Raw genomic sequence first — 27885 nt, forward strand, 5'->3', positions numbered from 1 at the left:
CTTTGTTTGCAGAGGTATTGTGGCCAGTATTTTGGTTTTCTTATGTTTTGGAGTCACACAAGCTAAAGACGGGCCATTTTCCAGACCTCATCCAGGTAACTCGCCCTTTCTCTTTCCGTGTGTGCCCATGTGACGGTTCTGTCCCGAGCAGTCGCTCCGTGTCTGTGCTGCCGGGTGTGAATGTCCTGTCCTCCTCTTCCCAGCCCCTCCCGCCAGCCAGGGCGCACTGTCACAGCTGAGGACGAGGGCTGGGTTTCCTGCAGCCCCTTCTCCCGTCTCTCTGCTCCTCACCTTGTCCCGCGGCTGTCCTTCCCCCACCCCCCACCCCCCACCCCCCGTGTGCCTTCCACCCACTGTGTCTCAGGGGGTTGCTTCTGCAGACCTTGGTGCCCCAGGACTGGCCAGCGGGGTCGGCATGGGCTTCAGCTGGTGGCCCTGCCATCGGCCTGCTCGCTGGGTGCCATCTGCAATGAGTTCTCCTGTCTCTAACCACCCCCAACCCCCAAGTTGAGGGAGTTCCAACAACCCCCTTGGCCTCGGAGCTGCAGAGCAGTGCTCGAGCTGCCCCCTAGTCCTGCCCCCTGCCCCCCCACCGCTGGTCCTGCCCCTGCCCCCCACCGCTGGTCCTGCCCCCTGCCCTGCCCCAGCCCCAGTGTGTCTAGGGCTCCAGCCTGGTTGAGGGGCCGCCTCTAAGGGCAAGGCATGGTTGCTTTCCTGAAATGTTACAACTTAGTAACCTTTGTAATCTTAGAACCTTTGTTTCTTTTCTGTCTTAATAGGGGTGTGTATTCATTGTAGAATACTTGGAAAGTACAAAAAGTATTTTAAAATAGAAACCAAAGCCACTCACAGGAAGAAGCCGCTGTTAAGGTTTAGTGTGTTTCTGCACATGCTACACAGGTAGCATTTAAACATGGGACCCTACTCTGTGTGTGGTTTTATATCAGACTTCCTCACTTCAGGGAAACACGAACACCCCCTTACTCATTTTTTACTTGGCAACTAGATATTTAATGGCTGCTCGTTTGGTGGTCATCTGAACGCACTCCGGTTTGTTTCCCAGTCATACCATCGCCTGTGTCCGATCATTCGTGTAGCACAAAGTCCTGGGAGGAGAAGCAGCAGCTTAAAGGGCGGGACTATTTTAGGCCGTGCTGGAGGTGACCGGACTGCCCTGGGGAAGGGGTCGGTGAGCGCTGTGGCTGTGAGCTAGGTCCTCGGGTACTCCGAGCGGTGCGGGGGCACCTGCCCTGGGGAACCTGCGCTGGCTGGTCTCACCGGCCACTCTGCCCCCCTCGATGCCTGGTTGGGACGCTGACACTGGGTGACACCGCCTGGTGCCTGCCGGAGGGGCAGTGGTGAGTGCACGCAGCTGCACGGCCTGGCCCTGCGGCTCCCCACCTGCTCAGTCTTCTGGGCCTCAGAAGGGTCTGAACTAGACAGAGTGAGAGAACACTTTAAAAGCCACCAAAAGTCCCGACAAAAGTCCGGGTGCCTGTTGGATCGGCCGGGAAGAGTTCTGGAGAGTCAGCGGACGGAGGGGGGGCGGAGCAGGTCGCTTGTGGGCGCTGGGCCCAGCCTGGGATCGGACAGCGGTGGGCAGCTGCTTGGCCTCGGGGCTCCTGGGAGGCCCTGCATCCCGTTCAATCTGGGGTGCCGGACACCCGCTCCCATCTTGCGTGCTGGGCTCTGCTGCGCCTGCCTTTCGGTTTGGTCGCTTGGTGTGAGTGGCTTCCCTGCCGGTCTGTGATTTACCGAATGCGGGGGCCTGCTCTGGGGCACCTGCTCCCTGGTGGCGGGCAGGACGCCTCAAACTTGTCAAGTCAGAGCACATGGGAAGTGGTCCCCTCAGTCCTGGGCAGCACGCCATGGGGCCGGTGGGGAGGGTTTTCTGGCCCAGAAACAAGGTGCTTTGTTGGGAAACTTGAATTGGCTACAGTTCCAGTTGAAAGTGGCCTGTGAAAAAGGCACCCTTCTCTTCACGATTTCTGTTTTCATGCGCGGCTCCCTCTGGAAGCTGGAGTAAACAGAATATTGTGAGGGCTGTGGGGGCCGCTGGATTTGATGCGCAGGAAGAAAGTGGGTGGGCAGGTGGGGCGGGTGCTCGGGGAAACCAGGGGCGCACCCGCTGCGTGTTTGGGGGCGGGGCGGGCCCTGGGGGTTCTACAGGTGGAGGGGGATGGGCAGTGGGGCATGGCCAGCTGGAGGCCGTCTGATGGGGGAGGGGGGCAGCGGTCGGGGAGGGGAGCAGACGAGCTCAGTGTCACAGGGTCCGTGAGGAAGGTGCCCTCGCGTGGCTGTGGGGCGAGCGCTCCGGGGAAGCACCCTGAGTCGCTTTACCGCAGGCCCTTTTAGATCCTGCTGCAGCCTTGACCAGAGAACTTTCCAGGCTTTTCCCAGACTCCACAGCAGCAAGGCTAGTTTGTCACGTCCACTGTTTACCCCACGCCCAGAGGCACTTGAGCAAAGCATCCTTCGTGCTTTGTGCTTCCTGCCTGCGTGAGCTGCAAGCGGAGGTTTCACAAGCCCGAGGGTGCTGGCTGGGCTCCGGAGCCCCACACAAGCGCCTCCTTACCAGCTGCCCTCCCTCCCCCTGCCGGCGGCTGGGATCCCCAAGGCCAGCGGGGCCAGGGTCTCTTCCACATTTGTAAGCACCACCGTTTTTATTCAGGGAAAATCGTTTTTAAAACTAAGCTGGTGGTGTTTCTTTAAGCAGACACAAGCAACGGCAAAGTGGATAGTTTAGGCTGGTATTAAACAGGATTGTCAGGATTGTTGGAAGGTGAGAGTTGTCATTTGTGGTTTAAAAAAAAATTTTTTTTTTTAACGTTTATTTATTTTTGAGACAGAGACAGAGCATGAACAGGGGAGGGGCAGAGAGAGAGGGAGACACAGAATCTGAAGCAGGCTCCAGGCTCTGAGCTGTCAGCACAGAGCCCGACGCGGGGCTCGAACTCACGGACGGTGAGATATGACCTGAGCCGAAGTCGGACGCTGAACCGACCAAGCCACCCAGGCGCCCCATTTGTGGTTTTTTAAATTTATTTTGAGAGGGTGTGCACGTGAGTGGGGGGCGGGGCAGAGGGAGAGAGAATCCCAAGCCGACTCCAGGCTGCCGGCGCAGAGCCCCCTGTGGGGCTTGGTCTCATGAACCCTGAGGTCGCGACCTGAGCCGAAGCCAAGAGCCACGTGCTCCCCCATCATTTGTCTCAGACGATGGTTTTAGATGCTTCCTCTGCTGCTCTTTCCTCCCCTGGTAAAAATCTGAGCCTCCCCTTTCAAGGGATGAAAACCAGGTGGCCGATAAAAGGAATTTGGGGGACAAGTGGTTTTTTTCTCTGCTTTATTGAGATTTCACTGGCCCAGAACGACGTGTGGGTTTAAGGTAGACCAGACGATTGACAGCCCCCCGTCACCCCCGCAGAATTAGTTTCTTTTTTGTGGTGAGAACACTGAAGATCTCCCTCAGCAGCTGTGAAGTGTGTATTCCGGGGACCCGCGGTGCGGGTGGAGATGGGAGTCTCCTGAAAGCTCGACAGAAGCAGGGTCGGTCTAGCCTCCGGCTTGGCACTGGAGACCGTTGTCAGTGCAACTCACCGCGTTAGCGCTGAAGGAAAACGAAGTCTCCTACGCATTCATGGTGAAAACAGCATGCTGGGATTCATAGGTTTTCTTAACTTGCCAAAAGGCGTCTGGCAGAAACCCACTGCAGGTTTCCTCAGCGGTAAAGGTCAGAGGTCTCACTGGTACACACGCGCAAGGGCGCTGGCTGCCCCCGCTTCTGGCCCCCGAGGAGGGGGGAGCGGGGAAGCTGGGAGCACTGGCTGGAGGCATGGGCACAGCCCAAGCTCGCTTCTGAGTGAGGCCTCGCGCAGGCGTGCTGCCGGCCAGTGGCGGGGCTGGCGCCCCTGACGCTTGTGTTCTGTGTCTCTCTGTAGCTTACTGGAGGTTCTGGCTCTGCGTCAGCGTGGTCTATGAGCTGTTCCTCATCTTCATACTCTTCCAGGTGAGCGGGTTTTCTTGGATAATCTGGGAATGTGGGCGGTGCCGCGGCCCCGGTAAGCGAAAGGTGTCCGAGAAGGCTTTGCCCACCAGCCCCTCGGGAGCTTTGGCAGGAAGCGAGGCTGTGAGGGGGGCCCTCCAGAAGGGTCCGCTTTGGGAAGGCTGCGGGCACCGCGTCTCAGCAGGGTCTCTGCCCTGAGCCGCGTGTGGGCCCTGCCCAGACGGCCCCTGCCCAGACAGCCCCCACTGGCGAGCGGGGACGGGGCCCAGTGGGACGGTCTGCTCGGGTGGGACGCCTGCCTGTCCCCCGAGCAGCAGGGTCCCACCCCTGGGGAGGGCAGCACCCCCACTAGCTGGTCCTGGGGTTTAGTCCTCGGGGCTTCTCCCTCCGAGTGCACCTTGTGCAGCAGGATGGTCCGGAGGGAGGCCAGAACGTTCTCCGTAGTAAACCGTGGCTCCCTACTTGCTGGCACTGGTGTCTCTTTACTAAAGCTTTTCCTTCTGCTCAACCCCACGTGCACCTAGACGGTGACCTTCAGTTTACAAAGTACTGTCTTATTCACGAGCTCACAGCTCCCGTCAGTTCTGTCTCTCGTGGTTTATCGCCACGTGGTGAGATTCACTCTTAGCGTGGTGTATGGTTCTGAGTACTGACACCTGTATGTGTAAACCCATGTCTAGGACACAACAGTGGCTCGTGTCCCCCAGAGCGCCAACCTGCTCTCCCTCCACCACCAAGTCCTGCCCTGTGAGAACCCCCTGGGGGCGCGCTCGCTTGTGCCTCCTGGGCCCTTGGAGGGCGTCGGGGTCATTGGGGTCGTGGGGGTCGTGGGCCATCTCCTGCTGGCGGCCTTGACCTCGAGCGGGAGCCGTTTCCTGAGTGGGGCTGCTGGTGACAGGCCCGTGTGCACCCGAGCACGTGTTAGGTCTGCTTGCACTGCTTCCCGGCATGACTGGCCAGTGGCTCCCTCCAGGAGAGAGCTCCTGCCACCAGACCCTGGGCGGCACCCGCGCTTGTCGGAACCCTTACCGTGGCCGCGTCTCCTGGCCTTGTTTGCGTTTCTGGGTCAGCCAAGTGTCCCGTGGTGCGGTGCTCGCACCGCGGGGCCGTCCTGCTCGGGGTCTGCAGCCTGCACCTGGCACAGCTGTGCCCGAGCGTCTGGGTTTGTGCTCTCTGGATACAGCAGTGCCCAGCCTCCGATCCTGTGGCTGATGTCACGGTCTGAGGGTCACTTCCACAGACCCCAAGCTGGGGACAGGTCGAGTTGCAGGACAAGGCAGTGCGTCTGTCTGGCACAGATGTGATGCGGGTCTGAGGCCAGAAGACATCTGTCACCCGACCTCATCCTCTGCCCTGCTTCGTCCCTTGGCTGGTACTTGGGGCAGGAGTGAGGGGATGGTGTCCTGACCGCAGGCCTCCCGGGGCCACTCCCTGTGGGCCAGTGGCCAGAGGGGGCCTGAGGGAGGGGTGAGGCTGTGTCTGCCGCAGGCAGCCTTCCATCTGTCGACCCCAACCCCAAAAGTCTCCTTAGCGATAAGGCCAGAAAGGGCGGTTTGCTGCTGTTGGTATCCGTGTCTGGGAAGGCTGACCTGATGTCGTGTTTCTTCTGGGAGGGCCTGTGGAGAGGGGCAGTAGCAAGACCCGTGACCTGTGACCCCGCCTGTGTCCCCACCCACACAGCCTCCACGTGGGGAGCGTGGCGCATCTCCTTGGACTCGGGGCCTCCCCACCCCCACCACGTCTGCCTGTCCCTGCACTGCAGGGTGTTTGTCCCCACTCGGCAGAGGCGTCATCCACACACCCCAGGCCACACGCACGCTTTCGGGACTTTAGCCGAGCTCTCCCATCGCCACCAGCAGCATGTGGCCTCACTGACCAGGGCGCTGGCCTTGCAGACTGTCCAGGACGGCCGCCAGTTTCTGAAGTATGTGGACCCCAAGCTGGGAGTCCCACTGCCGGAGAGGGACTACGGGGGAAACTGCCTCATCTACGACGCAGACAACGAGAGTGACCCCTTCCACAACGTCTGGGTACAGGCGGGCCCTAGGAGCTCCGTGCTCGGGGTGGGGCCAGGAGTCACGTGTTTAATCAGCTCCCCAGGTGCTGACCTGTCCTGCATGTTTCTGGAACCCCGGTCGTTCTGCAGATCAGACAGGGTGGGGTTGGCGTTGGCCTTGCCAGGCGCTGACCTCCCTCCTGCCTGACCCAGGGCTCCCTTCAGCTTAGCCCACTTGGCGAAGGGTCCGTGCAGCCCCCTTGTGGGGCAGGTCCCTGCGTCTCAGCCTGGAGACCTGCTCTCCTCTGTGGTCAGGGCGTGCTGTCCGCCTGTGTGTGGGATCCCAGCTTTGTCCCTGGGATCCAGTCAGCACAGCTCAGAGAGGCAGGAACCGGGCCCAGGTGCCCATGGAGAAGGAGGGACCAGCGGCTGTGGGCCGTGCACGAGGCCAGTGTCCTGTCCCCATAGGACAAGCTGGACGGCTTTGTGCCTGCGCACTTTCTTGGCTGGTACCTGAAGGTAAGGTGACCTCGTCGTCAGAAGGACACCCTGGTTTTCAGGTCTGCCTTGTGCTCTGAAGCCACTTCCCAGCCACAGGCTGACGTTCAGAGTGGTTGACTGTGGTGGGCGAGGGTCTGGGGGCCATGGCTCAGGCCAGGCAGCTGTCCAGAGAGTTGGCACAACTGCTTGGGCACCCTGGGTCCTGCCCCGACCTGCACTTGTCCTTGGTGTCGTGGCCTCCAACCAGTGCCTCGCCCCGCTCCTGAGGGGGTCAGGGGTGTCGCCCTGGAGCGGCTGACGCTCTGCCGCGGCCTGCAGACCCTGATGATTCGTGACTGGTGGATGTGCACAATCGTGAGTGTGATGTTCGAGTTCCTCGAGTACAGCCTAGAGCACCAGCTGCCCAACTTCAGCGAGTGCTGGTGGGATCATGTAAGTGCCAGCAGCTGCCCTGGGGGGTCGAGGGCAGGATGGGACTGGGGACCACAGGCGCCCACCACCTCCCTGGCTCCCGCCCCCAGTGGATCATGGATGTGCTCGTTTGCAATGGGCTGGGCATCTACTGCGGCATGAAGACTCTTGAGTGGCTGTCTCTGAAGACGTACAAGTGGCAGGGCCTCTGGAACATTCCGACCTACAAGTACGGCTCTCTAGCTGCCCTGGTCCGTGGGGGGAGGGATGTCAGCCCGACTCCAGCCTGTCTAATCAGGTCCTCCTCATCCCCTGCCAGCATTTTTCAGAGGCTCTCCAGGAGCTGCCCCCATTAGGTGACCCGGGAGGGCGGGGGAGTGGGGTCTCCCGCCCATCCACGGGCCCCCGGCATGGCTGCCAGGTGGAGCAGAGGGGCCCCGGGCTGACGGGCACCTGTGCTCCCAGGGGCAAGATGAAGAGAATCGCCTTCCAGTTCACGCCCTACAGCTGGGTCCGCTTCGAGTGGAAGCCCGCCTCCAGCCTGCGCCGCTGGCTGGCCGTGTGCGGCATCATCCTGGTGGTAAGGCTGGCCAGTCTCGTGTGCGCGCCTGCTGGGCAGCCCGGCTCGCCACCCACCCTCCTCTGTCCCCCAGTTTCTGTTGGCAGAGCTGAACACGTTCTACCTGAAGTTCGTGCTGTGGATGCCCCCCGAGCACTACCTGGTCCTCCTGCGGCTGGTCTTCTTTGTGAACGTGGGCGGCGTGGCCATGCGGGAGATCTACGACTTCATGGATGACCCGTGAGACCCGGGGGGCGGGCCCGGGCACACTTGGCGTCGCTGCCCCTGGGGCACAGCCACAGTGCCCTCAGCCGACTGCCTTCCCCCGCAGGAAGCTCCACAAGAAGCTGGGCCAGCAGGCCTGGCTGGTGGCGGCCATCACAGTCACAGAGCTGCTCATCGTGGTGAAGTACGACCCACATACGCTCACGCTGTCGCTGCCCTTCTACATCTCCCAGTGCTGGACGCTCGGCTCTGTGCTCGTGCTCACCTGGACCATCTGGCGCTTCTTCTTGCGGTGAGTGCCGTGCTCCCGGTGGCCTCGACACCAGCTCGGGGGCCGTGTTCGGCTGGTGTCTGGGTCCCACGGCCCCTGCCTGGAGCTGGGTGGGGGCGTCCCTGTGAGGGGCGGTTTCGCCCTGTGAGGGGACTGCCAGGGGCCGGCCGGTGGTGACTTGGCCCCCACTGTCCCCAGGGACATCACCCTGAGGTACAAGGAGACTCGACGGCAGAAGCAGCAGAGCCGGGGTGACCAGGGCAGAGCCGGGGGCGACATGGATGGACACCTGCCTGGGCCGGAAGACCCCCCAGGGCCTGTGGAGCCTGAGAGGGAGGGGGTGCCAGCCCCAAACTGATGCACCTCACGACTGCCCAGAGCCCAGGCCTGCTGGAACCTTCTGACAGGCCTCAGCCCTTGTGGTTTTATTTTCCCTTCCTCCCATGCACATAGCTGGGCTCTGTGGGATGCAGGTGGCCGCTGACCCAGAGAGGTGTGTGTGTGTGTGTATGTGTGTGTGTGTGTGCGTGCGTGCGTGCACATGTGCTCCTGGGGCTCCTCTCAGCCTGACCGTTGTGGCTGGGCTTGCTCCGGGCAGCTGGTCCCCTCCCCTTTCTGCACAGTCAGCCCGCCGGCCTCTGGGCCACAGCGAGCCCTCAGCACCCAGACGGACGGCTCAGGCCCAGCAGAGGCATCACGGTGCCTTCCTCTGCTCCCTGGGCCCCCAGCCACTCTGAAGCCCTGACTGCACCTCACTGGACCCCCATTAGCCCCTCGACGGCACATGTGAAGGACGACCATCCAGTGATACCCTGAGACAGCTGAGAAGGGGCAGGTCTAAGCAGGCAGCCCTGAGCCACTTCCTGGGGAGGCTTCATCTGACCCAGCAAACCTGGGGGTGTGAACGGGGCCGGAGGTCACCGGATTGGCTCCTTGAGGAACGTGGAGTCAGAAACTCAAAGGCTCTGGGCCTGAGGTTGGGAGGAGGGGCAGAGGGTCTTCGAGAGCTAACAGAACAAGTAAAGCAGGTCCTTACCAGCTCCCGGCCCTGTGGGCCCTGTGCATCGTGTGCCCAGTGCTGGTGCTGCCCAGAGGGCTGGGGGGACAGGGGCAGGTGTGCAGATGGGCTGCCCCGGAGCTGCTGCCGGTGGGGGTGATGGGCCACTGCACGAACCCAGCGGGGGAGCCCTAACAGCTGCGACACTGACACCGTGCCTGGTGGAGACCCCACAAGAAGGACAAGCACTCCTCCTGCCAAAAAAAGTGCTTTAATAAAAGTGTCTGAAACTTTCCCACAGAAGTCCATCGATTTGAACCCTTCTCTTCATTCTCAGCCAGGAGGTCCGGAGGGGGAGGGGCAGGAGGCCTCTCAGGAGATAATCCGCAGGCCTGGCTTGCGTTCTCCCAGGGCCTGAAGGAGGTCCTCAGTCTGCTGCGTCCAGTAGATGTCGTACAGGCTGCGTGCGCAGGGAGGAGGCTGGGTCATGGCCTCGCGGGCCATCCCCCAGCTCCCGCCCCCCCTCCAGCTCCCCCCGACCACGCCCCACTCACACCAGCTGTTCCAGCGCACAGTCAGGCCGCTCCAGGCTCTCCATCAGCCGAAGGATGCCCCGGTCGTCCATGCAGTTGTTGCTGAGGTCCAGCTCCCGCAGGCTGCGGTTGACCACCAGGAGTGAGGCCAGGCTGTTGCAGCCGCCGTTGGCCACGTCGCAGTCCCCCAGCCTGGGCAGACAGCAGGGCACAGGTCAGGACAAGAGGATCCGCCACAGAACAGGGTGCTGGCGGGGCTGTCCACGCACCGCGATGTTCATGGAGCCCTGAGGCACGTGTGCATGCACACCGCACGCCGAGACCTCAGGGTCGTAGCCGTTCCCCAAACCTCGAACTCGGGAGCACGTCTGTCTCTGACCCAGTGGCCGGCCCCAGGCAGACACCCGACCGGAGAGGGAAGGAAGGTGCACACAGCTGCCCTCCAGGCCGAGCGGTCAGACGGACCTGAGGCTGGCACACCCTGGCCACAGCCTCCCCGGGGCCAACTCGGGTCACCAGAGGGCCTCCTACAGCCGCTTGCTTGCTCACCGCCAGGTGCTAGAGCCTGGCTGGGCTGCCAAGGAGGCACCCAGAGGCCAAAGGTGGGAGGGAGGAGGGTGGCCGGAGACACAAAGTACACAGAGGCTTCCAGCCTCCAGAGCAAGGACACCTAGGTGGGGGGTGGAGCTGAGGCCCCAGAAGCTCCAGGCCCCCTGCCTGGTGTGACAGCTGAGGTTGACCTGAGTCTACGTGGACCCAAGTCACGCCCCCTGCCCCGCCTGCCCCCAGAGCACCCCAAGGAGCTGGCAGCAGACCAGGCTCTCTGGATAGAAAAGCAGGGGACCCTGTCGGGCTCAGCCTGCAGGGCCAGCTGTCCAGGGCTTCTTCAGCCACACCCTTCACCTGTGTCCCGCCCAGCATGGCCAGGCATCCCCAGAAGCCACAGTGAGAAGCAGAGATCCAGAGGCCGCCAACAAAGCCAAAACCTGCGACAGCAGAAGCAAACGGCTGACGGGCCAAGAGAGAACAGAAACAAGAACGGGGTGTCGGGCTACAGGGCGGTCGGTGAGACCCAGCAGTGGGTTCCTGAGAGCTCCAGGAAGCAAGAAACAAGATTGGGAAAATCCTCAAAGGCTCGACACTGGAGCACAAACAGGCGTCCAGCACAACAAAGGAACCAGGACCCCGGAACACAGCCGTGCAGGGCAGGGGCCAGGGGTCCCAGCGCACAAAGCAGGTGCTGCCAGGCCTTCGGGAGCCCGCGGGTTCCGGGAGTTGCCAGACGTGGCCGTTGGGAGTAGGGAGGGGCCCCAGGGGGACGCGCGGGACCCCGGACTTGGACCCATCAGACTGAGATGTGCCCGGCACGCCCGTGCTCGCTCACCAGAGCACCCGCAGCGTGGCGCTAGGCTGGCTCAGGCCCTGGCAGAGCTCCTGGACGCCGGAGTCGCCCAGCTTGTTGTCACTCATCTGCAGCTCCACGAGGTGCTTGTTGTGGGTCAGCATCGCGCTGACGTGGGGGCAGCACGCGGCCGTGAGGCCACAGGACTTCACCCTGGGAGAGAAACAGCACTAGGGCCTGGCCACGCCCACACCTCCGGGGTGCTGAGGCCCCGGAGGCCCCGCCCTCTAAGGACACGCGGCACCCCCTCCCGCAAGCCTCCCCTGCCCGCGGGCGCAGAAGCTGACCTGGGGCCTGGGCCCCGGGGCACCAGCACCACTGTCATCCCCGAGGTGTCCCCAGGCGCCACGCTCCTCACAGGCCCACCGTCCCCCGGCTGCCCTCGGGCTGCGCTCACCACAGGGACTGCAGCTGGCATCCAGGCTCCAGCAGGCTCTCACACAGCAGCCGGGCACCCTCGTCCCCCAGCGCATTGCCTGCCAGGCTCAGCTCCTTCAGGCTCTCCTTGGCCCTGAGCACTTGGCACAGGTCTCTGCAGCCCGTGGTGGTGATGTCACAGTCCCAGAGCCTGCAGAGCCGGGGACGCATCACTGCAGGGCCCCCAGGGGACACACAGCCAATCTTCTCAGATACTCCCCACCCGCCCGCTGGGGCCACGGCTCTCCGAGGAAGCAGGGCGGGCGCAAACTCACCACAGGACCCTGAGCCGGGAGCTGGGGTGCAGCAGCGCGGGGCACAGTGTGGCGATGCCCTGGTCACCCAGCTTGTTGTCACCCAGGTCCAGCTCCTGCAGCGAGGCCTTGGAGGCCACGACACCGCACAGGTCCTTACAGCTGGCCGGCGTGAGGCCACAGTTCTCCAGTCTGGGGGCACAGGGGGGCCGGCAGAGCTGGGAAGCCCCCGTGGTCCCGTCCCCCCGCCCCCCACCCCCGCCAGACCCCACACTTACTTGAGCGTCTCCAGCTGGCAGGCAGAGTCCACCAGGCCCCGACACAGCGCCTGCACGCCAGCCTCGCCGATGTCGTTGTTGCTTACCACAAGCTCCTTGACGTGCCTCCAGGCCCTGAGCACTGCGGCCAGGGGCTCACAGCTGGCGGCCGTCAGGTTGCAGTACTCCAGCCTGGGGACAGGTGGGTGTCGGGAACCCTGGCCAAGGGAGCTCGGTCTGGGTCTCCTCTCCCACCCCAGGCTGCAGGGCGCATGAGACCAGAGGGCTGCTGGGCAGGGACAGCAGTGGCTAAGGGGCCATCTCCTTGCACGGTGGGCGCTCAGGGCCTCTGGGAAGCCGGCCGCCAACCACGAGCCCCACCCTGAGCTTGGGGGTCACTGGACCCGGGAGAAAGATGCCAGTCTCCCGATCTGGGTCTGCCTGCCTTCCTCCATCGCTGAGCCCATCAGCACACTTCTGGTGGCCAGGCCGCCCCACACGTGATGTGGGGCTACAGGCCACCTTTCAGCTTTTGGACCACAGCCCCAGCATCACACAGAAGGACCATCGGCAGGTGCCCCAGAGCTCCCCCTTCAAAGCTCCCTGCAGCCAACACGCTGAGGCAAGGGCTTGCCCAGGGCAGTCCTCAGCCAAAACCACAGTGACCCGGAAGTGTAGGGCTGGGGGCGGCCTGGGTGGTGGGCCCCACACTCACTGAAGCTTCTCCAAGTGGCACTGGGGGTCCAGGAGTCCTTTGCAGAGCAGCTGCAGGCCCGCGTCCCCCAGCGGGTTGTCGCTGAGCTGCAGCTCTCGCAGGGTAGGCAGGGAGCGCAGCGCGTCGGGCAGGACCTCGCAGCCGGTGTCCGTCAGGCAGCAGTTCCGGAGGCTGGAGCACGCCCAGCCAGCCATCAGCAGGGTCCCCGCCAGCCAGGCCATGGCCCCCAGGGAAAGCGCCCCTCTGTCCTCAGGAGCCGGGGTGAAGCAGACACAGCACCAGCACCTCCCCCTCCCCCCCCCGCCCCCCTCGCCTGGGAGAGCCCTGGGCCTGGCCTTGCAAGAGGGCCGCCGTCTCCTCTGGGGTCTCCAGGCAAAGGAATAGAGGGCAGGAGGGGATGCACCTCGGGGCCTAGAGGACACTGGGTCGCGAGCCCAGGAACAGGAGGCAGGGCCGTGGCGTGAGCAGACCCCACAGGGGGACAGGGGCCCGAGACAAGGCGGGAGAAGCCCCCACGCTCCCGGACCTGCTGCTGTCTCCTGCCCCCCTTCCCCAGGCTGACCCAGTAGGTCCACACCTGAGCTCGGGGTGGGGCAAGCACCTGGGCCGTGTGGATCATACAGGCTCACCTGAGCTTCTGGATCCTGCAACTGGGGCTCTGCAGGCCCTGGAGCACCAGCCGCACCCCGGCATCGTGCAGCTCATTCGTGCAAAGGCTCAGCTCGGTCAGCGAGGGGTTGGCCTGGAGGGCAGAGCAGATGTCCTTGCACCGCACCTCCGTGAGGCCACAGTCGTCCAACCTGTGGACGGGAGCGTACGGGTCACCTCACGAAGCTTCCGCCGAAGACACCAGCACGTACACGGGTGACGTCTGGGCCCCCACACCCTCCACGCCGCACTGCGGGGGCACAGTCGGCACGTGAGAGCTCTCGTCTGCCTCCCGGGAAACACCAGACCGGCACCAGGCGGCAGCTCTGAGAAGTGCCACGGAAAGGGCACAGCACCTCGGAGGGGCCAGCCAACCGGAGGGGCTCGCCAGGACGGGCACGTAGGGCAGGGGCCACCCCGACCAGTGAGAACTGAACGCTGGTGGGAGGAAAACCAGCTGTCGCTCGCAGGAGAATGACAGCTGATAAATGTGAACGGAATGAGGGGATTAAAAATCCCCATTAGGGGGCGCCTGGGTGGCGCAGTCGGTTAAGCGTCCGACTTCAGCCAGGTCACGATCTCGCGGTCCGTGAGTTCGAGCCCCGCGTCGGGCTCTGGGCTGATGGCTCGGAGCCTGGAGCCTGTTTCCGATTCTGTGTCTCCCTCTCTCTCTGCCCCTCCCCCGTTCATGCTCTGTCTCTCTCTGTCCCAAAAATAAATAAACGTTGAAAAAAAAAAATTAAAAAAAAAAAAAAATCCCCATTAGACAAAGGCCCAGTAATAACTGTTCTGGCAAGATCCACCGACGGATGACAAAACCAGGAGGTGAAAGTCTGAGCAGAAGCAGGATGTCAGCAGTCTCTGCGTATCTCACCCAAGATATTTACCAATTACAACGGGGAAACAGGAACTCTGTAGTGGGGACGGCCGGCAGACGCCGCCCTCACAGGGGGTCACGGTGACCAGAGGTGACCGTTGGGTGCCATGGCAGTCGGTAGGATACAACATACCCCGCAGACACAACAGCATTTCTGCATATTCTCGTGAAAAACTTGTGACTCGGCCCTGGCGGGAAGTCAGAAAGACTTCCCAGAGCCTGAGCAGGCTCAAGAGTCGGGTGGCCGAGGACAAGGAGGGACCATGTAAAATGTGCAATGTGCATCAGAAGCCCCGCCCACTGTGGTGCCAGGGGGAAGGCAGCAGAGCGGCCGGCCGGGGTTGGGGGCCCACCTGCCACCTCCGTGTGCACCTACCTGACCACCTGGTACTGCTGGATCAGAGGCAGGAGCTCCGTCCACCGGGCGTCACTCAGCTGCTGACACTGAATGTCGAGATTCATGGTTCGAGGTGAAGTGTCTTCTAGACAGAAGGTGGACAGAGAACACTGTAGCCAGACTCCCTCAACGCCTGATGGGCCAGGGACCCCGCAGAGGGGAAAAAAGCCCTAATAGGACCCCCAAGTGGGGGCTGATGGTTCAGAAGCCACGGCCCCTCCCTTGGCCAGTGAGCACCAGCTTTGTTTCCTTTCTTCAGCACCCTTATACACCACAGCCTCCAGGAGCAAGATCGGGGGTGGGCGGGGGGAGGCTGCACCTGCTGGGCTCCCCTGACAAAGGCCACCGCAGAGCTTGGGGACAATGCTGTGGGGCCTCACCTCTCAGCCTCCTACGCTCAGCCTTTATGGGCCCCTCCTGCCCAGCCGGGCCAGGACCTGTGCTGGCCATCGGCCGCCCCTGCTTCTCACTTGCCTGTCTGTGCAGTGCCATGGACACTCTGCCTGCCAGCTCAGCCAGCTTCTCCCCTCTCAGAACCAGAGGGCTGCACTGGCTGGGCAGGCAGTGCCACAGCCCCACCTGGCCAGAGAACCCCCCACCCTGGCATTCCAGGACCCTGGGCCTGAGCTGCCTGTGCTCACCTAACAGTTCTCCGAGGGGTATCAACCCCAGATGCCCCGGAAAGGGCTGAGTAGGTGGGGGGTGGGACCCCAGGCCCACTGGCCCGCACTCTGGGTGGTGCACTCGTGGGTGGTCACTCTGGTGCCCATGTCCACAGTCCCTTTCTGGGGGCTGAAGACTCCAAACAGGCCGGGGCACATCCTCAGCCCCACCCTGGGTCAACCCAGGGCCACGGAGAAATCAGGCCATCAGGCAGAACTTTGGCAAAGCAGTCTGGCATGGGAGCAGCTCACCAGGGACAGCACAGAGCCTGAGTAAACGATTAACTGCCTGCTGATGCCGGAGCTTTAGGGGAGCACTGACTGTGGCAGGGGGGCCACTGGCAGGCGAGAGCAAGGGCATCCTGCTGGGGTGGAGGCAGGGAAGGGAGCTGGGTTTCACTCAAATGCAACAGAAAGCCCAGGAAGGACCCACACCTGGAAACAATGAATTCCTGCTGCCTTCCAGAAAGGTCAGGACAAACAGGATGACTCAACCCCATGTGAGACTCCTGGTGCCACGACACCCCAACTTCCTGCAAAAACTGCCTCATTCGTGTCCCTGGCCGAAGGCAGGAGTCCCCCCTCCCGACCGCGGCAGGTTCAGGGCCAAAGTCCCTGGGAGGCGCGGACCAGGTAAAGGCTCCCACCAACCAGCAGGCAAGGTTTACGTGTGCAAGTCCTGGCGGATGAGCCCGCGGAGGAAGCTGGCTCCCACAACCGTCCAAAGGAGGAACCCAGAGCTCGCCCAGTCCGCTGCCCAGGCCGCGTGAGCAAACCGGCTCCGCCCCCGCGGGTCCCAGGGTGTGGTCAGTAAACCCTGAATCCAGAATCCTTAGTCATCACGGGAGAAAGGGAGTGGGAGGCGGGGCTTCAGAGGGACCCTCTCTCCGATTCCTGTCTGACATCCAGGGCCTGGGCTCTCCCGAGGTGATCTGCAGTGCAGAACAAGGAAACCCGAAGCGAGCAGCTGAGTTCCCCCCCCCCCCCCCACAACACCCTCCCAGGACTTGACCAGACCCTGGGAGAACCCCTTGGTTGGGCTGTGGCGCTAGGAGGACACTTCTTAACCTCTGTGGGCCACGGATCCCTTTGAGAACCCCAGGAAAACCTGTAATGCCCGCAAAGACGCCGTATCTCCCTGCTTCGCCCGGAATCAGGACCCCCACCAGCTCGGCTGCTCCCTAGCGTCCCAAGAGGACACTTAGTGCTTTCGCGTGTGACAAATGGCCGCTGCGCAGGGCCGTGCCCGGAGGGCAGGAGCCGGAGGGTTGCGTCCCCGGCCTGAGCCCACCCGAACCGGACCGGAAGGCTGGAGCGCGTCCCAGGCCCCCTGAGCCCCAAGCCCGGCGGCCCCGCACCGCGCGGTTACCTGCGCGAGGCGCGGGGGGCGCCCAGGGGTGCGCCGGGGTCCGCACCAGGCCTCCCAGAGCCGCGGCCGCCGCCCTCCCCGCACGCCGGAGGCCGCGCATGTGTCCGGGGCCCGCGCGGGATTGCTCTGCGGGGCGGCGGCCTCTCGGGGCTCGCGCGCGGGGGCCCCGCGGAGGGTCCGGACGCGGGTCGCCCCAGCCCCCGCTCCCGCCCCCAGCCCGCCCCCGGCCGGCTCGCCGCGCAGCTCACCTCGGGCCGAGCCGCTGCTTCCGCGGGGGCCTGGGCGTGGTCCGGGCCCTGTCCTGGGGGTGGGGCCACGTCCTGGGCCGCAGCCCGAGCGACGCGACTCACCCGCGCGCCGCCACCCCGCCACCCCGCCTCGTCTCCCCGGGCACCCTAGCCCCAGACGGGGGCCCGCCCTCCATCCCTCGCGGGCAGCGTTTCTAGGCGAGAGCCGTTTTGGGAGCTGGTGCTCCGCAGGCAAAACCTAACTCGGGCACTTGTATTACAAAGAAGGGGAGGCCCGACCGTCAGGGCTTCTCTACAGCACCCCGACTCTGCCCGTGAGAACCATCACTGACGGGGAAAGGTCTTCAGGAGGACCTTGGTAAGGTTTTCAAACACGCGGAACAAGTCACACTGTGTTTCAAAAAGCCCGGGGGGCGGCGCTTTACGCCTTGCTCTCGGCCCGCGTAGGCCACCTCCTGGGGCGCGCGCACCTGGAGCTCGTGTGTCAGCTCTCCCGCTTGGACGGGCTGCGGTGATCCGTTCAAGGGCGTCCCTCACGGACCTGTACGCTCGTTAGATCAGGGATGATGGGTGCGTTCTCATCACACCGGCATCCGTCACTTCGACCACTGCTTACCGACCACCTACTGAGTGCCAGGCGCTATGGTGGGCGCTCGGGCTGCAGGCCAAGCAGAGCAACGTCTCAGGCCTCATATGGAGCTCGCAGTCCAGTGTGAGTAAATTCATAGCATTTAGAATGTGGAAAGCACAAAGGTGGGGAGGAGGGTGGATGATGCAGGATAAAAGCGAGTCAGGAGTGAGTGCTGGAGGGGCAGGACGGAGGTCACTTCCCCAGTGAGAGCAGGTCTCTTGAGGCTGAGGCCCAGAGGCTGCGGCAGGCCGGAGGGAGACGGGTTGGAGTGTTCAGTTGCACAAACACTGGAGAGTGCCCACTGCAGACCTAGCATGATCTCTGTGGCCACCAGGGGACAGCACAGTATGGGTAGGGGATTAGGGACCTGGGAGGTGGGGAGTCGGTCCTTTGAGGGGAATAAGGCGAAGGGTTATTCAATTTGGCGAGAATATTTGCCTGGGCCAGTCCTTCCTTGGGCAGCTTGCTGGGCACCAACAGACAAGGGGGTCAGGGCCACCACTGTGGGGCGCCAGGGGTCCCAAGCGGATTCGCAGAGGTGGGCCAAAGCAGAGCCCCCCGCCCCCACCCCCAGAGCAGGTGCAAGTTGTCAGGTTGTCATTAAGCGAAGGCAGCAGAGCAGCTCTCTTCCACCTCGATGCAGGGAGGTGCGTGGAGCTGGGAACTGGGTTTCTGAGTTTCTTGCAGAAGCTTCTGAAGGCTGAGGGCGGTTGAGGGTGGAGGGGCCTCTGGATGCAACAGTGTTCCAGCCAACTTCCACAGGATTTTGTTTGTTTTCTTCAGGCAAATACCCAGAAATGAAATTAAAGGATCATTTGGTATTTTTAACTCTCTGAGGAACCTCCCTACTGTTCTCCAGTTACATCCCCGCCCACAGTGCGTGAGTGTTCCCTTTTCTCCACATCCTCACCAATAGATCTTACCCATTCTGACAGGCATGAGGTGGCCTCTGGTTGTGGTTTTGATTTGCGTTTCCCTGACGAGTGATGGTGAGTGCTTTTCATGTGTCTGCTGGATAGCTGGTGTCTTCTTAGGAGAAATGTCTGTTCAGGTCCTCTGCTCATTTTTAACCAGATTGTTTTGGGTTTTTTGTTTTTTGGTGTTGTGTTGTAAGAGTTCTTTATGTTTTTTTTGGATTTTAACCCCTTATCAGATATATCATTTGCAAATATCTTCTCCCAATCAGTAGTTTGCCTTCTCATTTTGTTGATGGTTTCCTTTGCTATAAAACGATTTTTGTCACAGGAGCAGTATGTGGTCTTTGTAGAAAAACCAGAAGATACAGATAAGAAAATGAAAAGCCCTAATATGCCGCCTTCCAGACACAAAGGCTCTGACATCTCTGGATATGCTCCTACTTCTCTGAATGCACAACACACGTTTTCTTAATAAAAAACGAGATATTAGAAATGGTAGGCAGGATAATAACCAAAGATGACCATGTCCTGATCCCTACCTTATGTGGCAAAGGGGTCTTTGCAGATGTGACTGATTTAAAGGTTTTGAGATGGAGAGACTGTCCTGCATTACTTGGATAGGCCCAAAGTAATCATGAGGGTCTGTGTAAGAGGGACGCAAAAGGGTAAAAATGAGAGATATGACAATGGAAGCAGAGGTTGGAGTGGCTGTGTTTTGAACAGGGAAGAAGGCAGCCTCTAGAAGCTGGAAAAGGCCAAGAAGCAGATTCTCCCCTGCAACCCTCTGGAAGGAACCAGGCCGGTGGATAGTTCGATTTAACCCCTAGGGCCCATTTCCCACTTCCAATTTTAAGAGCTGTAAAATAAAAAAATCTGTGGCAATGTGTTACAGCAGCAGTAGGAAATTAAAGCATTATGGAGCTCCTGTATTTTTAAGAGTACTTGTGTATACCCTGTATACGCAAACATACAGGTACACTAATCAGTATGTAATACAATCTTTTAATGACCACATTGTGCAACTGAATGTATCCAGTTCGCTCAACCAGTATCTACAGGCTGACATTGACTGTTTTCAGGTTTTTCAGGCTTTGCAGCATATTTTCGTACCTGGTTACCTTCCTGGCACACCATCCAAGAGGGTGGCTTGCCTGGTTGTGAGGTCCTTCCAACACACTGCCCACCTGGCGACCTGAAACGCTGCAGAAGTCCACTGGCTTTCCCCACACTCGCAAGTCTCCACACCCGAGTGCCAATGATGCCAGCCCAATAATGCAAAGTGCCTAGACGCCCTTTTTAAATTTCAGCCAATCCTCTGACAACCCCGACCCCTCCGAGGTGCCGTCCCATTTACGTTTTGTCTTCCCCACGTGAGCCTTCCAAACAGCTCTCCCCAGGGTTGTCGGGTGACTTGACACGGGCAGAGATGCCGAGCGGGGAGCTGGCCAGGCCCAGTATCCTGTGGGGTGACCCGGGCAACTCCCCTCTGCCAGGGCCGTCCTCCTTGGAGGGGCGGTTCTTTGGGGAACAAGGTCCAGGATTACTCCGGGGAAAATGTCGGCTGAGCCAGTCCCTGCTTGTGTAGCTTGCTGGGCGCCAAAAGACCAGAGATCAAGTCGGACCCCAACAAGGAAAGGACAGAACTACCAAGACTCCGACCGCACAAGCGCATACCCATCGCCCCAGAGCAGGGACTCCCAGCGTGCCCCGGGAAGTGGGCCGGCGGCAAGGGCGCACGCGCGGAGGGCGCACACGGATGCCCTGACGTCATCGGGACGCGCGGACGCCCGCGGGGCCCCGCCCCGACCCCCAGTCCAGACGGCTCCCCCAACGACCCCGTCCCCCCCCCCCCCCAGCACCCCCGGCTCCAGCACCCAGCCCCCCAGTGTCGCTTCAATAGCGCACGTCTCTCCCGGGCAGCAGGGCCCGGCGCGAATCCACAGTCGACCCAAGGCCGGCGCTGGTAAGAGCTGACCCCGGGCGCGGACCCTTGCAGTGACTGACCTCCAGACGACGGACTGGGAGGCGGCCCACTTCCGACGGTGGGGGGCCTGGCCGGGGCGCCGCGTAGCTGCCGCGTCGGGACCGATGGTGGGGCGGGGTCTAGGCGGAGGGGCGGGACCTAGGCGGTAGGGGGCCGGGCCTAGACGGCCTCACTAGTGCCGGCGGGGCGGGGCTTCGTGTGGGGCGGGGCCCTGTCGGCGGGGGCGGGGCCTCGCATGAGGCGGGGCCCGGGCAGCTTTTCTCCCAGGCGGAGCACCTGGTCTCCGAGGTCTCACGTGGCTGCAGGGCGGAATAGGTGGTCCCGGCTCGACCCTCACGGCTCCCCGCCCGGGGCAGAAGGCGCGTGCCGTGGCGTGTCTCGGACGCCGGGTCCAGGCAGTGACATTAACGTGATGGGGCTGGGGGCTCGGTTCGTAGGTTGTGTACGGCGGTGCTCTGCGGAGCATCGACCGCGCGTTAGAGCTGGAGAGTATACACGAGTAGAGAGACAGAAAAGATGATTTTGTAGGAAAGAGTGTTATTCACAAGGTGACGTTTGTAATCTGTGCGCAGTGTTTCATTTGTCTAACCCTGTCAAGAGCTGTTCTAATTCTGTGCCCCACTCAAGTGCATTCATTCAATAAATGTTTATTATATAACCCCTTGTGCCCGGCTGTGCTGTAGGTGCTGAGGGTTGGACATCGAGCAGACCAGGCAGAAATCCCTGGTGGAGGGAACCGTGGGAGCCGAGGCCCGGCCTGGGAGGGTTCCCTACGGGACTACCGGTTGATGAGGGGCGTGGCCAGGTGTCCACAGACTGAAACAAGTGGCGCTCAACCGGGGGCATAAAATTGAAAGCTGAGAGTTTTACGGAGAAGGGGAAGAAAGGTCTGGAAGCAGCAGTCAGGAGCAAGGAGGACAGGGACCCGCCCTCCAGGAGAGAAAGCAGCTGTGCTTGACAGGCTGGTAGGGGAAGCCGTCTCCGGCTCCCGGAGCAAGAGGGATGGGAGGGTGCTCAGGAAAAAACTGGCTTTTCTCGAGAACTTACTCCTTAAGCGCCAGAATTTTATTTTAACAGTTTTAATATAAATTGATTATTTAATTATACTACGCACTTTCCTGTTGTACAGACATAGCATACTGACCTTGATGAACTTTTCTAAAATTAGTTTCGGCAAACTTTGGGAGACCTTCTGTGAGCCAGCACCTCTGCAGGGGCCTGGGAGGAAGGAGGGGTAAGCAAGGCCAAGGCCTGCCACCTGGAGCCACACGTGGGGCAGCAGTGAAGGCCTCAGGGGTCACAGATGCCCTACAGGTATTACAAAGCTGGGTGGATTGGAGGAGGGAGAAGAAATCTGGGCAGTTGTTTTTGCCGAAACATGGTGATACTCACGTGATATCTTAAGATGACGTGCTGGTGCCAGATGTACCCGTCTTGTTGTCTCTGTTTTAGTTCATTTCTGTGTTTATTGGGAAATAATAGTCTAAGACTGTTGGAATTGGGCCTAAAGTGAGTACATGTCTGAGCGGGGATCAGAAATGTTCTCACAGGAATAGACATCACGAACTTTAGTCCATAAATGTTACAACTTACGTTTCGGGTGCTTATCCATGAATAAGTTGTGGACTAGTCCCCATTTCTCAGAATTGACATTTTGGCAGATGAGGTTTGCAAATAAGGGAACTATGTGTCAGAGTTGATCTTTGGCATTTTATTAAACTGCTCCACTGGTTGTCTTCAAAGGAGATGGTTGAGCCCAGGGCCTGGAACCAGCTGACCCGGGTGTGACCTTGCCCCGTGGTGACCACGGGCAGACACTGTGCACCTCTAAGCTTGGTCATTTTCACGTGGGCACTAGTGCCACCAGCTACCTCCCTCCAGGTGGCGCGGGTTCCGTGACGTAATGCAGGTCAGGGCACACACGCGTGGGCTCTAAACATTGCTTATGCGAGTGTGCAATGCAGAAACAGGGCCCTTTAGCTGGACTCTGGGTGCGAGGTTTCGACTTCATCCCAGGACACCGGACCGGCTCTCCCAGGCTGACTGTGGGAGTGGCTCCCTCGCCTACCACAAGAGTCACATTTTTGGAAAGCTGCTAAAATGGTCTACTTTCATTTTATTCTTTTCTGTGCCATAACCTCTTAGATTTGTTTCCTGAAATTCTTGTAAGGATAAAGAAAACTGTTTAAAACAAGGGTTTGGCCCTGTTTGGTCCCCTTTGTGACATCCATGCGGATGTGAGGACTTGGCTGCTGTGAGGACCAGTGAAGCTGAACTCGAAGGTCACCACCGCACGTGCGTCCCAGACAAAGGGGGCCACGTGGGATTCACCGGGACTTAGGTCTTTATTTTTGAACTCACCTGATTCTCCCAGCTAAGTCTTTATCTTCGTTCTTAAACTGAGTTCAGCTGCCGCGGGATCTTTGCTGCATAGAGGCACCCCGGCTGCAGTTTCGTATCGTCCCTCCTGGAGGTGACCACTCTCGTCCGCTTCCGGCGTGCACTGTCTTCTCGATCCAGCCCCAGACAGGCGTCCGATGGACATGAGTTCTCGGCCCCTTCCCACCCGCTCCCACCCTTATGCCTCTGTCCCCACCAGACTCCATGTTTCCTGAAGTAGAAAGCCTTTGGATACTTCTTGCCACTTCCTCGAGCCCGTTGCAGGGTCCCGACATAGAGGGTCTCAGGAAACAGGAGCGGAGGGGCTGAGGGGGGAGACCTCAGTGTGTGTTTCTGAGATGCCATCCCAAAGAGACTGTAGTGCCACCAGCCAAGCGGTCAGACACGCTTAACCAGACGCGTCTTTGGGTGGGGCCCCTGTGGCTCTTCTACTTTCGTAAACATTTTCCGTTAGAAAAATACCTTGCTTATTGAAACACAAGACACAGAAAAGTGCACGTGGTTGACGCAGGGAGCACGCTGGATTTCCCCAGCCTCGCCCCGCGGTGAGACAGAAGCCATTCAGAGCGAGGTAGCGGGTGTTTGAGAACTGAGCTGGATCTGCGGCTGCTCTGCGTTCCCGTGTGAGCAGTTACGTAACTGACAGCCTTCACCTTACGCTAGAGAGGGCCGGCCGGGTTGTGTTCTCCACTTTCCGTAGAGTACCCTCTGATCTACGGGCTGAGTTCTGTCATTTGGCGGGAGGAAGTTCACGTTGAAGCAGGGGTAGGGGAGCCTTTGCATACCCTGGTCAGCTCCTTGCCCTGAGGGAGAAGATTTGGGCTTTAAGGAGCTGATTTCAGTCCTGTAGTAAGGAAGCAGGCCAGTCACGGGGGGTCAGTGCGCACTCCGAGAGTCCTGCGTTCCGTGCTGGCAGGGTGGTGTGGGCGCAGGAGTGACCTCCTCCCTCCTGCACGTAAACACTACAAGGATTAGACATTCCTATAGGACCCCGGGTTGGACCCTGAGCCAGCCTCTGAGAACCGAACAACATTAAAAACAAGAGCCTGCCCACGGGAGCTGGTGGGACAGCTGTGCAGTGGTGGGCACCAAAGGCCTTGGTCAGTTACCGTGGTGAGGCCAGGCAGGCGGCTTCATACAGGAGGTATTTGATGCCTCCATACCTAACGTGGTACGGAGCAAAGCGTATGTAAAGGCACGGGGGTTTCAAATAACCTCTCTTCTGATCTCATTCTGCCTGTTTTTGAGATTTATATAAATGGAATTTGGGGTGCCTGGGTGGCTCAGTCAGTTAAGCGTCCGACTTCAGCTCAGGTCATGATCTCACAGTTCATGGGTTCAAGCCCCACATCAGGCTCTGTGCTGATGGCTCAGAGCCCAGAACCTGGTTTGGATTCTGTGTCTCCCTCTCTGTCTGCCCCTCCCCCACTCACATGCTGTCTCTCTCTCTCTCTCTCTCTCTCTCGAAAATAAATACCAAAAAATTAATAAAAATAAATTATATATTGCATGATATCTTTTCTTTGCTGAACAGCTGTGTGAGTAACCGCCATCATTTCGTTGTGAGCGGCAGCGGACTGTATTGTTTTCTACTGCGTGGACAAACCACACTCTACCTACCCATTCCTTCTTGGTGTACGACTCTTTCCAAACCAGTAGGTTTTCGCATTGCTGTGAATGTACGTGCCGTTTGCTGAATGTATGTGAGCGTTTCTGTTGAGTGGGAGGGGACTGCAGTTTCGGTACCAAGGTTGTGGTGGCCTCTCAAAGTTAGTTGGGAAGTGTTTCCCCTTTTCTGTCTTTTCAAAGCATTTGTGTAATATTGGTGTTAATTATTTCTTAAATGTTTGATAGAATCTGTTAGTGAATTCTTTTATTTCTTTGTAGGAGGTTTTTACATCGTGGATGCTCTTTCTTTAGTAGTTCTAGAACTACCCAGACTTTTCTGTTTCTTCCTGGGACGGTTTTTGTAAGATAACTGTCAGCCGTGTCAGGTTTGTTAATCTTTTTGTTGTTGTTGTCGTTCATCTACACCTTTCGTGGATTCTTTTGTCTCGTCGAGTAGTTGCTAAGAGAGGAGTGTTGGCCCTCTGGCCACGGTCGTGTGTCTCTTTTCAGTTCTGTTAGGTTTGTGCTCTTCTGTCTCCAGACTGTGTTACGAGCGCCATGTTTGAAGTCATCTTAGCATCCCAGCAAAGAGATTCCTTCTCCTTGGAGATGCTCCCTCTCTGTTAGCAAGCCCTCCTGCTCAACAACAGACCAACCGCAGCAGTGAAAACCACACACAGGCAAGACCACTTGACTCATGCTCGGACTGAAACCCATTTTTCTGATTTCTTTCTGCACTCTGTTGAGGCATTGATGAGGATGTTCTGCAGTGACTGGAACGTTCCGACCACCAGGCTAGAAAAGCCCTGACGTCAGTGGAATGCCTAGAAGACCACACCTCACGTGTCCCCTCCCCAGGCCGTGACCACACACTGAACACAAACCGACCCTGCCCTGATGGTGCGCTCCCTGCCTGCCCTGAACCTTTCCCTGTGAAACTGGAGGTGTCCATCTTGCTGGCAGAGAGGTTGGGTGGTAAGGCCTGAGCCGCCACCTCCCCTCGCTGCCAGCACCCAAAATAAATCTCTCCCTCTCGCTTTTCTTTTCTTTTTCTTTTTTTTTTTTTGACTTTGCCTATTTATTTATTTTTCTGATATAATTTATTGTCAGATTGGCTTCCATACAACCCCCAGTACTCATCCCAACAAGCGCCCTCCCCTCCCTGTCTCTTTTCTGACCCCCCGTCCCTTGAGTTACTGGCTTCTCTTGCTATGAGTTTAGCCAAGTGTGGTCGGCAACAGTATTGGCAAACCTGGAGGGACTGTGCCTTCCATTTTTCCAGCCAGCTGTCTGGGGTGGTTGTGACCGTGGCTGTGCACCTGAGCTTCCCCTGTGCATCTCCTGACTTTGCGGCTACGATCCAGCGGTGACATTTCTCTCTTGCGGGGCTTGTCCCAGAGTTGATTCTGTTGGATAACTCAGCCATGCCAGCTTTTTGGGGGATGGTGCTTACACGGTATGCTCCTTCGCATTCTCTTACTTTTAGCATTTCTAGATTCTTTCATTTAAGGTGTTCCTTGAGGGGCGCCTGGGTGGCGCAGTCGGTTGGGCGTCCGACTTCAGCCAGGTCACGATCTCGCGGTCCACGAGTTCGAGCCCCGCGTCAGGCTCTGGGCTGATGGCTCGGAGCCTGGAGCCTGTTTCCGATTCTGTGTCTCCCTCTCTCTCTGCCCCTCCCCCGTTCATGCTCTATCTCTGTCTGTCCCATAAATAAATAAAAACGTTGAAAAAAAAAAAATTTAAGGTGTTCCTTGAAAGCACGACGTACTTGACATTTGGTGGGGTTTCCCAGTCTGATGATCTCTCTTTTCATTGGAAAATTTAGACTGTTTACATGTAATCGCTGATATATTTGGGGCTTTCTGTTGTATCTGCCTATTCTGTTTCTGTTTCTCTCTCTTTTTTTTCTTTTGCCTTTTTCTGGATTTTTTAAATTATTTTCTCTGGTTCGGTAGTTTTGCATTCTTTTAGTATTATTTTAGTAGTTACCCGAGAGATTATATGTACGTCTGTGACTTATTAAAGCTTAATAGAAGTATATACTTCAGCACTTCCTGGACAATACGGGAACCTTAGGGCATGTTTGTCTCTATCTGTGAATAATAATTAATTATTATTAACTCATGCAGTCAGTATTCATTGAGAATTTTGTTGCTCTTCAATCTTGGCATCTTCCTACTTCCGTCTGGGTTTTTTTTTTTTTTTTTTCTGCCTGGAGAACCCCTAGTATTTCATTTGACGTGAGTTTACCGGTGATGGATTCTGCCAGAGTTTTTGCTTTTCTGAAAATTTCTTCGTATGTCCTCTCTTTTTGAAGGATATTTTTGCTGAGTATAGAATTATAGCTTGGCGGTTCTGTCGGCGATCTCAAAATGTGACTTCATTGTCTTCTGGCTTTTATACTTTCTGTCCGTTTTATTGTCACTCCTTTGAAGATAGCGTGTCTTCACAGGTGTTTGGAAGAATCCCTCTATTTTCAGTAGAGGTTTTGTTGTACTGTGCCTCAGTGTGTGTTTGTCCATCTTGATGCTCATAGTGCTTCCAGAATGTACGGCTTGATACCCTTCATCAGTGTGGGGAAATTCTCAGATTTCTCATTTCTTTAGATATTTTGGATGCCCCTTCTCTTTCTGATCACATGTGTGACCAACCTTTCACTCTGTCCCACATGTTTCTTGCACTCTTTACTAGAGTATGTATCCTTTCGACTCTCTGTTTCAGTCTAGGTAATTTCTTTTCACCTGCCTTCTAAATCACGAATTCTCTCTTTCTCTGTATCAAATCTGTTGTCAACCCCATCCATTGCGTCCTTAAATCTAGTTATTCTGTTTTTCTCTTTCAGAGTTTCCATTTACTTTTTTGGTTTTGTCTCCAGGTCTCCCCTTAACCAAATTAATCTTGTCTTTTGACAATGTACTTGATTGAGTACGTTAAGTACAGTTATTTAAAGTCCTTATCTGATAATGCCAGCATCTACGTCTCTCTTGGGTCATTTCTGTTGCCTGTTCCTTGTCGTCACATCTTATGTCCTGGTATGCCAAGTTACTTTTGATCGAGTGTTGTATATTTCCTACTTAAGAAATCCTAGAGAATCCGATGATCGGCTGATGCATCAGATAACCTGTCTTCTGTCAGGGCAGACCGTTAGGCCAGGAGTGCCGGCGATCCCCGGGTCATCCTAATCCTGGTGGTGAGTTGGGGTCACTTGGAGGTTGAGCTCCAGTCCATACCGTGGCCGGTCCCTTTTCTGCTTACTCTCGATCTGGGGTGTAGCCCTTCCAGGACCCAACCCAAAGCCTGGAGAATGTAGTGGGGCCCGTCTTCCTCAGCACAGTTCCTGAAATCCACTCTTTTCTCACATCCCTGGGACTCTGTAGAAAGTTCCAGTCAGCCTGCTGGCTGTTGTCTTCTGAATCAGCAGATGCTTCTGGTGATTTATCTCTTGGGCTGAGCCTTCTTCTGGTTCTTACCCTCACAGTTCCTCACTGACTTGGTAGCAGGTTAATAGGTTTGTGTATTTTGTCTTAATCCAGTGCCTAGCTCTAATTCTCAGGGGCTTATCTGAGCCTTTACTCACCATCTCAGGTTATGGGACCACCTTCC

At 58.6% G+C, this 27885-nt stretch overlaps 2 protein-coding genes and 1 long non-coding RNA gene across 13 annotated transcripts in view; 2 read left to right on the forward strand and 1 right to left on the reverse strand.

The window, feature by feature from the left end:
* PTDSS2 (phosphatidylserine synthase 2) overlaps positions 1-9257 on the forward strand; it is a 23903-nt gene extending 14646 nt beyond the window's left edge. Inside the window, exons 3-12 of the mRNA XM_086676483.1 lie at positions 13-95; positions 3939-4006; positions 5899-6033; positions 6468-6518; positions 6819-6932; positions 7022-7140; positions 7377-7491; positions 7565-7710; positions 7802-7987; positions 8165-9257. Coding sequence (XP_086532609.1) covers positions 13-95; positions 3939-4006; positions 5899-6033; positions 6468-6518; positions 6819-6932; positions 7022-7140; positions 7377-7491; positions 7565-7710; positions 7802-7987; positions 8165-8324 — 1177 coding nt within the window. The 3' untranslated portion in view covers positions 8325-9257. The remainder of the gene's footprint in view (positions 1-12; positions 96-3938; positions 4007-5898; positions 6034-6467; positions 6519-6818; positions 6933-7021; positions 7141-7376; positions 7492-7564; positions 7711-7801; positions 7988-8164) is intronic.
* On the reverse strand, positions 9219-16875 carry RNH1 (ribonuclease/angiogenin inhibitor 1). Of its 10 annotated transcripts, XM_086676476.1 has the most exons (11): positions 16495-16728; positions 14443-14596; positions 13171-13341; positions 12542-12712; positions 11848-12018; positions 11591-11761; positions 11296-11466; positions 10881-11051; positions 10400-10482; positions 9518-9688; positions 9219-9423 (listed from the first exon to the last, which is right to left on the reverse strand). In XM_086676476.1, the coding sequence occupies exons 1-10, from the start codon at positions 16592-16594 to the stop codon at positions 9561-9563; spliced, it is 1491 nt and encodes a 496-aa protein (XP_086532602.1). In that variant the 5' UTR covers positions 16595-16728; the 3' UTR covers positions 9219-9423; positions 9518-9560. The 10 variants fall into 10 exon arrangements, with proteins under 10 accessions (XP_086532602.1, XP_025771189.1, XP_086532608.1 ...); XM_025915404.2 differs by lacking the exons at positions 10400-10482; positions 16495-16728 and adding an exon at positions 16743-16875 and having other exon boundaries at positions 14443-14548; XM_086676482.1 differs by lacking the exons at positions 10400-10482; positions 16495-16728 and adding an exon at positions 16743-16857.
* An 86-nt stretch (positions 16876-16961) lies between these two features.
* LOC147576273 (uncharacterized) overlaps positions 16962-27885 on the forward strand; it is a 32801-nt gene continuing 21877 nt past the window's right edge. Inside the window, exons 1-3 of one of the 2 annotated variants that reach the window (XR_015240625.1) lie at positions 16962-17100; positions 17299-17454; positions 18157-20253. This is a non-coding gene — a long non-coding RNA (uncharacterized LOC147576273). Of the gene's footprint in view, positions 17101-17189; positions 17455-18156; positions 20254-27885 lie in introns of both variants that reach the window. The other variant, XR_015240624.1, reaches the window with a different exon arrangement.

Source organism: Puma concolor, chromosome D1 (genome assembly GCF_028749965.1).
Source record: "Puma concolor isolate L17-30 chromosome D1, mPumCon1.1.hap2, whole genome shotgun sequence".
NCBI classification, from domain to species: Eukaryota; Metazoa; Chordata; class Mammalia; order Carnivora; family Felidae; genus Puma; species Puma concolor.

What these genes read in the sequence shown, in the direction of transcription:
- RNH1 (XM_025915399.2), bottom strand. Translation starts at nt 16,594, where the DNA reads ATGCGCGGCCTCCGGCGTGCGGGGAGGGCGGCGGCCGCGGCTCTGGGA. An exon ending in GCCCCCCGCGCCTCGCGCAG is followed by an intron (nt 14,597 to 16,494) that starts GTAACCGCGCGG and finishes CTGGCCCATCAG; the next exon opens with GCGTTGAGGGAGTCTGGCTA. An exon ending in TGCCAGCTGGAGACGCTCAA is followed by an intron (nt 11,762 to 11,847) that starts GTAAGTGTGGGG and finishes CTGTGCCCCCAG; the next exon opens with ACTGGAGAACTGTGGCCTCA.